Raw genomic sequence first — 13,161 nt, forward strand, 5'->3', positions numbered from 1 at the left:
CACACACCCTTGCTAGCTAACAATACCTTGATTGTATATACCGTATTATTACATTCTGCTATTTTGGCATTTACATTTTCTTTCAACTGTTGATTGAGAGCATGCTAAATGAGTTGAAACACTATGACGTTATACCTTAACGAATGATCTCTCTTCATTCCATCCACTGCTATTGCCTAATACTGTGTTGTTTTGAATACATTAAATTATTTTTCAGGTACACGTTCACCGGTATCTACACCTTTGAGTCCATGATAAAGATATTTGCGAGAGGATTCTGTGTCGGACCGTTCACCTTCCTGAGAGACCCATGGAACTGGCTGGATTTTAGTGTAATCTCCATGGCGTAAGTACTGCCCCTTTGGTCTGGTATTTCACCCCTCGCCACCTCCTGTTCTTCAATTGCTAGGTATTTGTCATCCTGGGGCTTTTGATACATCCCAGAGAGAGAGAGAGAGAGAGAGAGAGAGAGAGGAGAGAGAGAGAGAGAGAGAGAGAGAGAGAGAGAGAGAGAGAGAGAGAGAGAGAGAGAGAGAGAGAGAGAGAGAGAGAGAGAGAGAGAGAGAGAGAGAGAGAGAGAGAGAGAGAGAGAGAGAGAGAGAGAGAGAGAGAGAGAGAGAGAGAGAGAGAGAGAGAGAGAGAGAGAGAGAGAGAGAGAGAGAGAGAGAGAGAGAGAGAGAGAGAGAGAGAGAGAGAGAGAGAGAGAGAGAGAGAGAGAGAGAGAGAGAGAGAGAGAGAGAGAGAGAGAGAGAGAGAGAGAGAGAGAGAGAGAGAGAGAGAGAGAGAGAGAGAGAGAGAGTTTTAAGCACCTTTATCCCCACACGCAATATCCCATCCCATCACATGATACACACATAAGGTCCGCATTGATATGCAAATAACAAGGTTGTGAGATTACATCTGACTCCTCCTCCATAGTTTATACATCCTGAATATGTTAGGACCTGCTTGGGTAATGAAACAACTCTTTCAGTACACTGGACCAGGACAGAACACCATAAGGCTGCTCAACCGTTTAGGGCTTTAGGCTGTATGTAGTGTATTACTGTAGTGTATATATATATATATATATAGGAGAGAGAGAGAGGACACAGCTAGGGCCATGTTCACTAAGCCTCAGCTCTCTAAATGATGCTCAGTTACAGTGATGCACCTGTTCCTCACCACTTAGAATAAATAAACAGGAAGGAAAAATTACACAGGTAACAATACTGAGCAAATATGGTCCTTAGACATCACCATCATCACTGCCATCATCACTGCCATCATCACTACCATCATCACCATCATCATCACTACCATCATCATCATCATCACCATCATCACTACCATCATCATCACCATCACTACCATCACATCATCACCATCATCCTCCTCCTCATCACCATCATTATCACTATCATCATCACTATCACCATCACCGTCATCATCATCACCATCATCATCACTATCATCATCACCGTCATCATCATCACTATCATCACTATCATCATCACTACCATCACTGTCACCATCATCATCACTATCATCATCACTACCATCATCATTGCCGTCACCATCATCATCACCACTATCATCATCACTGTCACCATCATCATCATCATCATCATCATCATCCTCATCATCACTACCATCATCATTACCATCATCATCATCCTCATCATCACTATCATCATCACCATCATCGTCACTATCATCATCATCACCATCATCATCACTACCATCATCATCACGACCATCATCATTACCATCATCATCATCATCACTATCATCATCACCATCATCGTCACTATCATCATCATCACTATCATCATCACTACCATCATCATTGCCGTCACCATCATCATCACCACTATCATCATCACTGTCACCATTATCATCATCATCATCCTCATCATCACTATCATCACCATCATTATCACTACCATCATCATCACTACCATCATCATCACCATCATTATCACTACCATCATGATCACCATATGTATAGGACTGTACTGTATGGGACTGTACTGTATAGGACTGTACTGTATGGGACTGTACTGTATAGGACTGTACTGTATAGGACTGCACTGTATGGGACTGTACTGTATGGGACTGTACTGTATAGGACTGTACTGTATAGGACTGTACTGTATAGGACTGTACTGTATAGGACTGTACTGTATAGGACTGTACTGTATGGGACTGTACTGTATGGGACTGTACTGTATGGGACTGTACTGTATGGAACTGTACTGTATAGACTGTACTGTATGGGACTGTACTGTATGGGACTGTACTGTATGGGACTGTACTGTATGGGACTGTACTGTATGGAACTGTACTGTATAGACTGTACTGTATAGGACTGTACTGTATGGGACTGTACTGTATGGGACTGTACTGTATAGGACTGTACTGTATGGGACTGTACTGTATGGGACTGTACTGTATAGGACTGTACTGTATGGGACTGTACTGTATGGGACTGTACTGTATGGGACTGTACTGTATGGAACTGTACTGTATAGGACTGTACTGTATAGGACTGTACTGTATAGGACTGTACTGTATGGGACTGTACTGTATAGGACTGTACTGTATAGGACTGTACTGTATAGGACTGTACTTTATAGGACTGTACTGTATGGGACTGTACTGTATGGGACTGTACTGTATAGGACTGTACTGTATAGGACTGTACTGTATAGGACTGTACTGTATGGGACTGTACTGTATAGGACTGTACTGTATAGGACTGTACTGTATAGGACTGTACTGTATGGGACTGTACTGTATAGGACTGTACTGTATAGGACTGTACTGTATAGGACTGTACTGTATGGGACTGTACTGTATAGGACTGTACTGTATAGAACTGTACTGTATAGGACTGTACTGTATGGGACTGTACTGTATAGGACTGTACTGTATAGGACTGTACTGTATAGGACTGTACTGTATGGGACTGTACTGTATAGGACTGTACTGTATGGGACTGTACTGTATGGGACTGTACTGTATGGGACTGTACTGTATAGGACTGTACTGTATAGGACTGTACTGTATGGGACTGTACTGTATAGGACTGTACTGTATAGGACTGTACTGTATGGGACTGTACTGTATAGGACTGTACTGTATAGGACTGTACTGTATGGGACTGTACTGTATGGGACTGTACTGTATAGGACTGTACTGTATAGCGTTTCCCAGATAGATGGATTCAACTTTATTTTAATTTTTTTCTATATTGACGCAAAGTGTCTTGTACTGTAGAAGGAAAATGTACCCAAACGCGGTTCAGCCCAGCTGGACACAAGAAGGGAATCGGATGCTCGACTGAGGGACTTGAAAATCCCCAGAAACATTCCTTACCCTAGGACTCCTGGAGTGTCTTTTGTTTGTTTGTTGTACTGTAGTTGACCACCTACAAGCCAACTGAGTAGAGATGAGTTTCTTGATCAAGCCACAGTGATCATTGAAGGGCAATGCCCTGTTGAATTTCACTCTCTTTATAGATTGCTTTATACCCTTAGTGTTGCACGTGTCCATTTCTCTTCTGTTCTTTAAACCCCATTCTGTACACTCTGAATCAGTCTGATATCTGTTTAGCCAGCCGGTGCTGCGTCTATGGGACATCATTGTCCTCATGTCTTTCATCATGTTGCAGATATCTCACGGAGTTTGTGGACCTGGGAAACGTGTCTGCGTTGAGAACATTCCGGGTCCTCCGAGCGCTGAAAACCATCTCTGTCATTCCAGGTGAGAGAAACTATTTTCTTCTGTTCTGTCTGGGGACGTTGGACTGTAAGGCTGGCTGATAGGTTTGAAGCCTTGCAGGACATTGTACTGTAAGGCTGGCTGATAGGTTTGAAGCCTTGCAGGACGTTGTACTGTAAGGCTGGCTGATAGGTTTGAAGCCTTGCAGGACATTGTACTGTAAGGCTGGCTGATAGGTTTGAAGCCTTGCAGGACATTGTACTGTAAGGCTGGCTGATAGGTTTGAAGCCTTGCAGGACATTGTAAAGCTGATAAATATCACCTGTAGTTCAAAGACCATCACAGGACAATGTCTAACTCATCTCTCGTATACTGGAAATCTAAGACAATAGTGGGGACCATTTCTAACATGTCTCTGTCTTCCTCAGGCCTAAGACCATGGTAGGGACAATGTTTAACTGGAAAGTCTATTGGGGACATTGTGTAATCTATTGTCTGTCTCCCTCAGGCCTAAAGACCATCGTAGGTGCTCTGATCCAGTCAGTGAAGAAGCTTGCGGATGTGATGATCCTGACCGTGTTCTGCCTGAGCGTGTTCGCCCTCATCGGCCTGCAGCTCTTCATGGGCATCCTGCGTCAGAAGTGCGTCCGTAGCGCGGCACACTGCGTCAACTCCTCATACAACGTCAACGACACCTTCACCTGCAACAACCGGACCTGGAATTCCATGAACGACTTCGTCACCAATGAAGGTTTAAGTTTTGTTGTTGTCGTGTCCTTTTGGTCTGTTCTGCACTGTAGGCACGGCCAGTTTGGAAGCCTTTGTTAAAGGCCTCTACAAGTGCAAGGGATATGACACACTAAATATTAATTGGTATGCTGCAATGTAAAATTACACTCAGTACTGTAATTGGTCAGTTGGTAGAGGATGGTGCTTGCAAAGCCAGGATTGTGGGTTCAATTCCCGGGACCATATGTCTCCTGCATTTAACCCAACACTCTGAGACTGTAAGTTGCTTTAGATAAAATCGTCTGCTAAATGGCATGTATAAGGTAGGCGGGCGGGTGCACAGTGATGATGGGTCGAAGCTTTTTTTGTTATTCTGTAGTGTGTATTACTGGGGTGGCAGGTAGCCTAGTGGTTAGAGCGTTGGGCCAGTAACCCTGAAAGGTTGCTAGATCGAATCCCAGAGCTGACAAGGTAAAATTCTGTCATTATACCCCTGAACAAGGCAGTTAGCCCACTGTTACAAGGCCTTCATTGTAAATAAGAATTTGTTCTTAAACTGACTTGCCTAGTTAAATATAGGTTAAATAAAATGACTGTTAGGTCACTGGTCAGCTCAGGAACTCTCAATCAGTTGGATCATTTAAAGCAGGCCTCAAGACTGTATTGTTTTATTACCTTAGTTTTATGTATTGTGCATAAATCATGTTCCTAATCTGCTTTTCAGATAATTTCTACAAAGTCGAAGGAGCAAAGGATGCCTTAATTTGTGGATATGGACAAGATGCAGGGTAAGTCATCTGCTGTACTGGCTATTGCATAATGTTGGCTTCTACATAACATCTGCTTGTGAATAGTGAACTGTTAGTGAGGGTAGAGCATCGTGAACTGTTAGTGAGGGTATAGCATGGTGAACTGTTAGTGAGGGTAAAGCACAGTGAACTGTTAGTTAGGGTAGAGCACAGTGAACTGTTAGTGAGGGTAAAGCATAGTGAACTGTTAGTGAGGGTAGAGCACAGTGAACTGTTAGTTAGGGTAGAGCACAGTGAACTGTTAGTGAGGGTAAAGCATAGTGAACTGTTAGTGAGGGTAAAGCACAGTGAACTGTTAGTGAGGGTAGAGCACAGTGAACTGTTAGTGAGGGTAGAGCACAGTGAACTGTTAGTGAGGGTAAAGCATAGTGAACTGTTAGTGAGGGTAGAGCATAGTGAACTGTTAGTGAGGGTAAAGCACAGTGAACTGTTAGTGAGGGTAAAGCACAGTGAACTGTTAGTGAGGGTAAAGCATAGTGAACTGTTAGTGAGGGTAAAGCACAGTGAACTGTTAGTGAGGGTAAAGCACAGTGAACTGTTAGTGAGGGCATAGCATAGTGAACTGTTAGTGAGGGTGTAGCATAGTGAACTGTTAGTGAGGGTGAAGCACAGTGAACTGTTAGTGAGGGTAAAGCACAGTGAACTGTTAGTGAGGGTAAAGCATAGTGAACTGTTAGTGAGGGTAAAGCACAGTGAACTGTTAGTGAGGGTAAAGCACAGTGAACTGTTAGTGAGGGTGTAGCATAGTGAACTGTTAGTGAGGGTAAAGCATAGTGAACTGTTAGTGAGGGTGTAGCATAGTGAACTGTTAGTGAGGGTGTAGCACAGTGAACTGTTAGTGGGGGTATAGCATAGTGAACTGTTAGTGAGGGTATAGCATAGTGAACTGTTAGTGAGGGTAAAGCATAGTGAACTGTTATTGAGGGTATAGCATCGTGAACTGTTAGTGAGGGTGTAGCACAGTGAACTGTTAGTGAGGGTAAAGCATAGTGAACTGTTAGTGAGGGTAAAGCATAGTGAACTGTTAGTGAGGGTAAAGCACAGTGAACTGTTAGTGAGGGTATTTTATTATTTTTTTTATTATTTTTTTAGTCATTTAGCAGACGCTCTTATCCAGAGCGACTTACAGTAGAGTGCATACATTTTATTATTACATTTTTACATTTCATTACATTTTACATTTCATTACCTTTTTTACATACTGAGACAAGGGTATCCCTACCGGCCAAACCCTCCCTAGCCCTCCCTAACCCGGACGACGCTATGCCAATTGTGCGTCGCCCCACGGACCTCCCGGTTGCGGCCGGCTGCGACAGAGCCTGGGCGCGAACCCAGCCCGGGCGCGAACCCAGAGACTCTGGTGGCGCAGCTAGCACTGCGATGCAGTGCCCTAGACCACTGCGCCACCCGGGAGGACCAGGGTAAAGCACAGTGAACTGTTAGTGAGGGTATAGCATAGTGAACTGTTAGTGAGGGTATAGCATAGTGAACTGTTAGTGAGGGTATAGCACAGTGAACTGTTAGTGAGGGTAAAGCACAGTGAACTGTTAGTGAGGGTAAAGCACAGTGAACTGTTATTGAGGGTAAAGCATAGTGAACTGTTAGTGAGGGTAAAGCACAGTGAACTGTTAGTGAGGGTAGAGCACAGTGAACTGTTAGTGAGGGTAAAGCATAGTGAACTGTTAGTGAGGGTAGAGCATAGTGAACTGTTAGTGAGGGTAAAGCACAGTGAACTGTTAGTGAGGGTAAAGCACATTGAACTGTTAGTGAGGGTAGAGCATAGTGAACTGTTAGTGAGGGTAGAGCATAGTGAACTGTTAGTGAGGGTAAAGCACAGTGAACTGTTAGTGAGGGTAAAGCATAGTGAACTGTTAGTGAGGGTAAAGCACAGTGAACTGTTAGTGAGGGTAAAGCACAGTGAACTGTTAGTGAAGGTATAGCATAGTGAACTGTTAGTGAGGGTATAGCATAGTGAACTGTTAGTGAGGGTAAAGCATAGTGAACTGTTAGTGAGGGTATAGCATAGTGAACTGTTAGTGTGGGTATAGCATCGTGAACTGTTAGTGAGGGTGTAGCACAGTGAACTGTTAGTGAGGGTATAGCACAGTGAACTGTTAGTGAGGGTATAGCATAGTGAACTGTTAGTGAGGGTATAGCATAGTGAACTGTTAGTGAGGGTATAGCATAGTGAACTGTTAGTGAGGGTATAGCATAGTGAACTGTTAGTGAGGGTATATTATAGTGAACTGTTAGTGAGGGTGTAGCACAGTGAACTGTTAGTGAGGGTATAGCACATTGAACTGTTAGTGAGGGTATAGCATAGTGAACTGTTAGTGAGGGTATAGCACAGTGAACTGTTAGTGAGGGTAAAGCACAGTGAACTGTTAGTGAGGGTAAAGCATCGTGAACTGTTAGTGAGGGTAAAGCACAGTGAACTGTTAGTGAGGGTAAAGCACAGTGAACTGTTATTGAGGGTAAAGCATAGTGAACTGTTAGTGAGGGTAAATCATAGTGAACTGTTAGTGAGGGTATTGCACAGTGAACTGTTAGTGAGGGTAAAGCATAGTGAACTGTTAGTGAGGGTAAAGCATAGTGAACTGTTAGTGAGGGTATAGCATAGTGAACTGTTAGTGAGGGTAGAGCATAGTGAACTGTTATTGAGGGTAAAGCATAGTCAACTGTTAGTGAGGGTAAAGCATAGTGAACTGTTAGTGAGGGTATAGCATAGTCAACTGTTAGTGAGGGTAAAGCATAGTGAACTGTTAGTGAGGGTATAGCATAGTGAACTGTTAGTGAGGGTAAAGCATAGTGAACTGTTAGTGAGGGTATAGCATAGTGAACTGTTAGTGAGGGTAGAGGATAGTGAACTGTTATTGAGGGTAAAGCATAGTGAACTGTTAGTGAGGGTAAAGCATAGTGAACTGTTAGTGAGGGTATAGCATAGTGAACTGTTAGTGAGGGTAAAGCATAGTGAACTGTTAGTGAGGGTATAGCATAGTGAACTGTTAGTGAGGGTATAGCATAGTGAACTGTTAGTGAGGGTATAGCATCGTGAACTGTTAGTGAGGGTAAAGCATCGTGAACTGTTAGTGAGGGTAAAGCACAGTGAACTGTTAGTGAGGGTAAAGCATAATGAGCAGCAAACATTTTTATATACGACATTAGCCCAGACAGGACAAAGCTAGAGCTCCTCTCAATCCATATTCAAATGCATAGTGTCAGGGTATAGCCGCTAGCATGTCAGGGTATAGCCCCTAGCATGTCAGGGTATAGCCGCTAGCATGTCAGGGTATAGTCCCTAGCATGTCAGGGTATAGCCGCTAGCATGTCAGGGTATAGCCCCTAGCATGTCAGGGTATAGCCGCTAGCATGTTAGGGTATAGCCCCTAGCATGTCAGGGTATAGCCGCTAGCATGTCAGGGTATAGCCCCTAGCATGTCAGGGTATAGCCGCTAGCATGTCAGGGTATAGTCCCTAGCATGTCAGGGTATAGCCGCTAGCATGTCAGGGTATAGCCCCTAGCATGTCAGGGTATAGCCGCTAGCATGTTAGGGTATAGCCCCTAGCATGTCAGGGTATAGCCGCTAGCATGTCAGGGTATAGCCGCTAGCATGTCAGGGTATAGCCGCTAGCATGTCAGGGTATAGCCGCTAGCATGTCAGGTTATAGCCGCTAGCATGTCAGGGTATAGCCGCTAGCATGTCAGGGTATAGCCGCTAGCATGTCAGGGTATAGCCCCTAGCATGTCAGGGTATAGCCGCTTGCATGTCAGGGTATAGCCGCTTGCATGTCAGGGTATAGCCCCTAGCATGTCAGGGTATAGCCCCTAGCATGTCAGGGTATAGCCCCTAGCATGTCAGGGTATAGTCCCTAGCATGTCAGGGTATAGCCCCTAGCATGTCAGGGTATAGCCCCTAGCATGTCAGGGTATAGCCCCTAGCATGTCAGGTTATAGCCGCTAGCATGTCTGGTTATAGTCCCTAGCATGTCAGGGTATAGCCCCTAGCCCCTAGCATGTCAGGGTATAGCCCTTAGAATGTCAGGGTATAGCCCCTAGCCCCTAGCATTTCAGGGTATAGCCCCTAGTCCCTAGCATGTCAGGTTATAGCCTCTAGTATGTCAGGGTATAGCCCCTAGCATGTCAGGTTATAGTCCCTAACATGTCAGGTTATAGTCCCTAGCATGTCAGGTTATAGTCCCTAGCATGTCAGGTTATAGCCGCTAGCATGTCAGGGTATAGCCCCTAGCATGTCAGGTTATAGCCCCTAGCATGTCAGGGTATAGCCCCTATCATTTCAGGATATAGCCCCTAGCATGTCAGGGTATAGCCCCTAGCATGTCAGGTTATAGTCCCTAACATGTCAGGTTATAGTCCCTAGCATGTCAGGATATTGTCCCTAGCATGTCAGGTTATAGCCCCTAGCGTGTCAGGTTATAGTCCCTAGCGTGTCAGGTTATAGTCCCTAGCATGTCAGGATATAGTCCCTAGCATGTCAGGGTATAGCCTCTAGCATGTCAGGTTATAGCCCCTTGCATGTCAGGTTATAGTCCCTAGCATGTCAGGTTATAGCCCCTAGCATGTCAGGGTATAGCCCCTAGCATGTCAGGTTATAGCCCCTAGCATGTCAGGGTATAGCCCCTAGCATGTCAGGTTATAGCCCCTAGCATGTCAGGTTTAGCCCCTAGCATGTCAGGGTCTAGCCCCTAGCATGTCAGGGTATAGCCCCTAGCATGTCAGGGTATAGCCCCTAGCATGTCAGGGTATAGCCCCTAGCCCCTAGCATGTCAGGTTATAGTCCCTAGCATGTCAGGTTATAGCCCCTAGCATGTCAGGGTATAGCCCCTAGCATGTCAGGTTATAGCCCCTAGCATGTCAGGTTATAGCCCCTAGCATGTCAGGGTCTAGCCCCTAGCATGTCAGGGTATAGCCCCTAGCCCCTGTTCTGTCAGGTTAAATGGTTCCTGTTCTGTCAGGTTAAATGGTTCCTGATCTGTCAGGTTAGATGGTTCCTGTTCTGTCAGGTTAAATGGTTCCTGATCTGTTCCCAATCAAAGGCTGTAGTTTGAAACCCACCAAATATGGCTACTCAGCCCACGCTATCTTTAATCCCATAAATCCAAAGCGTTTTGAAACAGCACAACGGGAGAGAGGGAGGGAGGGAGGGAGGGATGACTCCGGCCATGACATGGCTGTTCCAGGGGTTATATTGAACTAAATACCCATCTGGGTAAATCTGAAATCCCAGGGTTTTTCAACAAATAGCTTATCCATTAGGTGTTTCTGTTAATCGCTTCTGAGAAGACGACAGAAAATAGAATTTAGAGTTATACTTGGCTATCTAATATTCCATATTTAAGGAATGGATGTGGTATACTATATTTGACTTTGTCTAAGTCTTTCGTTCAGATAGACTGTTGTTGGCAATGAGCACATTTTGGAGGTTGGATTTACGGAAAATACATATACGAGTGATTGACAATGAGATGAACAAGATTGACCTGGTTGGAAACTTGAATTGTACTTAACCTTTATTTATTCTGGTTTGTTTTATTGAGGAAAAATATATTTTACGAGAGAGTCCTTGTTGGTGCTCACACACAGAGAGACAGAGGCCAGTGCTATGCTGTCTGCAGAAACTCAAAACGCAGAACTTAATCTCTCACAATATCAAACACAGAGCCACAGGTTTAATCTACAAGGAGAAAAAGCTGATTCAATCATTTTAGATTGCAAGCCCTTCCCAATGATACAGAGTTAAAAATAAGAAAATAAGAAAAGTAAAAAATGGTAACACAAAAGGAATAAAATACACAAGAATGATGGTAGAGTATATACAGGGAGTACCATACAGGAAGTACCATACAGGGAGTACCATACAGGGAGTACCATACAGGAAGTACCATACAGGAAGTACCATACAGGAAGTACCATACAGGGAGTACCATACATGAAGTACCATACAGGGAGTACCATACAGGGAGTACCATACAGGAAGTACCATACAGGGAGTACCATACAGGGAGTACCATACAGGGAGTACCATACAGGGAGTACCATACAGGAAGTACCATACAGGAAGTACCATAAAGGAAGTACCATACAGGGAGTACCATACAGGGAGTACCATACAGGGAGTACCATACAGGGAGTACCATACAGGAAGTACCATACAGGGAGTACCATACAGGGAGTACCATACAGGGAGTACCATACAGGGAGTACCATACAGGGAGTACCATACAGGGAGTACCATACAGGAAGTACCATACAGGGAGTACCATACAGGGAGTACCATACAGGGAGTACCATACAGGGAGTACCATACAGGAAGTACCATACAGGGAGTACCATACAGGGAGTACCATACAGGAAGTACCATACAGGGAGTACCATACAGGGAGTACCATACAGGGAGTACCATACAGGGAGTACTATACAGGAAGTACCATACAGGGAGTACCATACAGGGAGTACCATACAGGAAGTACCATATAGGGAGTACCATACAGGAAGTACCATACAGGAAGTACCATACAGGGAGTACCATACAGGAAGTACCATACAGGGAGTACCATACAGGAAGTACCATACAGGGAGTACCATACAGGAAGTACCATATGTATGTGAATCCTTGGATTTAATTACAGGTTGATCCTCCTTTGGCAGCAATAAACTCAACCAACCGTTTTCTGTAGTTGCGGATCAGAGCTGCACAACGGTCAGGAGGAATTTTGGACCATTCCTCTTTACCAAACTGTTTCAGTTCAGCAATATTCTTAGGATGTCTGGTGTGAACCGCTCTCGAGGTCATGCCACAGCATTTTAAATTGGGTTGAGGTCAGGACTCTGACTGGGCCCCTCCAGAAGCTGTATTTTATTCTGTTGAAGCCATTCTGTTGTTGATTTACTTCTGTATTTTGAGGCATTGTCCTGTTGCATCACACAACTTCTGTTGAGCTTCAATTGGCGGACAGATAGCCTTACATTCTCCTGCAAAATGTCTTGATAAACTTGGGAATTCATTTTTCCGTTGATGATAGCAAGCTGTCCAGTCCCTGAGGCAGCAAAGCAGCCCCAAACCATGGTGCTCCCTCCACCATACTTTACAGTTGGAATGAGGTTTTGATGTTGGTGTGCTGTGCCTTTTTTTCTCCACACATAGTGATGTGTGTTCCTTCCAAACAACTCAACTGTAGTTTCATCTGTCCACAGAATATTTTGCCAGTAGCGCTGCGGAACATCCAGGTGCACTTTTGCAAACTTCGTACGTGCAGCAATGGTTTTTTTGGACAGCAGTGGCTTTTTCCGTGGTGTCCTCCCATGAACACCATTCTTGTTTAGGGTTTTACGTATCGTAGACTCGTCAACAGAGATGTTAGCATGTTCCAGAGATTTCTGTAAATTTTTAGCTGACACTCTAGGATTCTACTTAACCTCATTGAGCATTCTGCACTGTGCTCTTGTAGCCACTCCTAGGGAGAGTAGCAACAGTGCTGAACTTTCTCCATTTATTGACAATTTGTCTTACCGTGGACTGATGAACATCAAGTCTTTTACAGATACTTTTGTAACCCATTCCAGCTTTATGCAAGTCAACAATTCTTAATCTTAGGTCTTCTGAGATCTCTTTTGTTCAAGGCATGGTTCACATCAGGCAATGCTTCTTGTGAATAGAAAACTCAAATTTTGTGTGTGTTTTTATAGGGCTGGGCAGCTCTAACCTGTAACGGTCGTCTTGTGGTGAATGAGCGGACCAAGGCGCAGCGGGTGATGAATACATAATGAATTTAATAAAGAAAAGAATAACGATGACGAAGCACACTTTAGAAATTACAAAATAACAAAACGAACTAAACAGACCTGAACATGAGAACTACATGAAACGAAGAACGCACGAACAGGAAAAACGAATGCACG

At 44.2% G+C, this 13,161-nt stretch overlaps 1 protein-coding gene across 1 annotated transcript in view; it reads left to right on the top strand.

The window, feature by feature from the left end:
• The window catches only part of LOC120055422 (sodium channel protein type 4 subunit alpha-like), a 96,970-nt gene that overhangs the window by 16,569 nt on the left and 67,240 nt on the right, over window positions 1-13,161 (top strand). The window contains exons 4-7 of the mRNA XM_039003285.1: window positions 218-346; window positions 3,656-3,747; window positions 4,214-4,456; window positions 5,159-5,222. Coding sequence (XP_038859213.1) covers window positions 218-346; window positions 3,656-3,747; window positions 4,214-4,456; window positions 5,159-5,222 — 528 coding nt within the window. The remainder of the gene's footprint in view (window positions 1-217; window positions 347-3,655; window positions 3,748-4,213; window positions 4,457-5,158; window positions 5,223-13,161) is intronic.

This window comes from Salvelinus namaycush, chromosome 11 (genome assembly GCF_016432855.1).
Source record: "Salvelinus namaycush isolate Seneca chromosome 11, SaNama_1.0, whole genome shotgun sequence".
Lineage (NCBI taxonomy): Eukaryota > Metazoa > Chordata > Actinopteri > Salmoniformes > Salmonidae > Salvelinus > Salvelinus namaycush.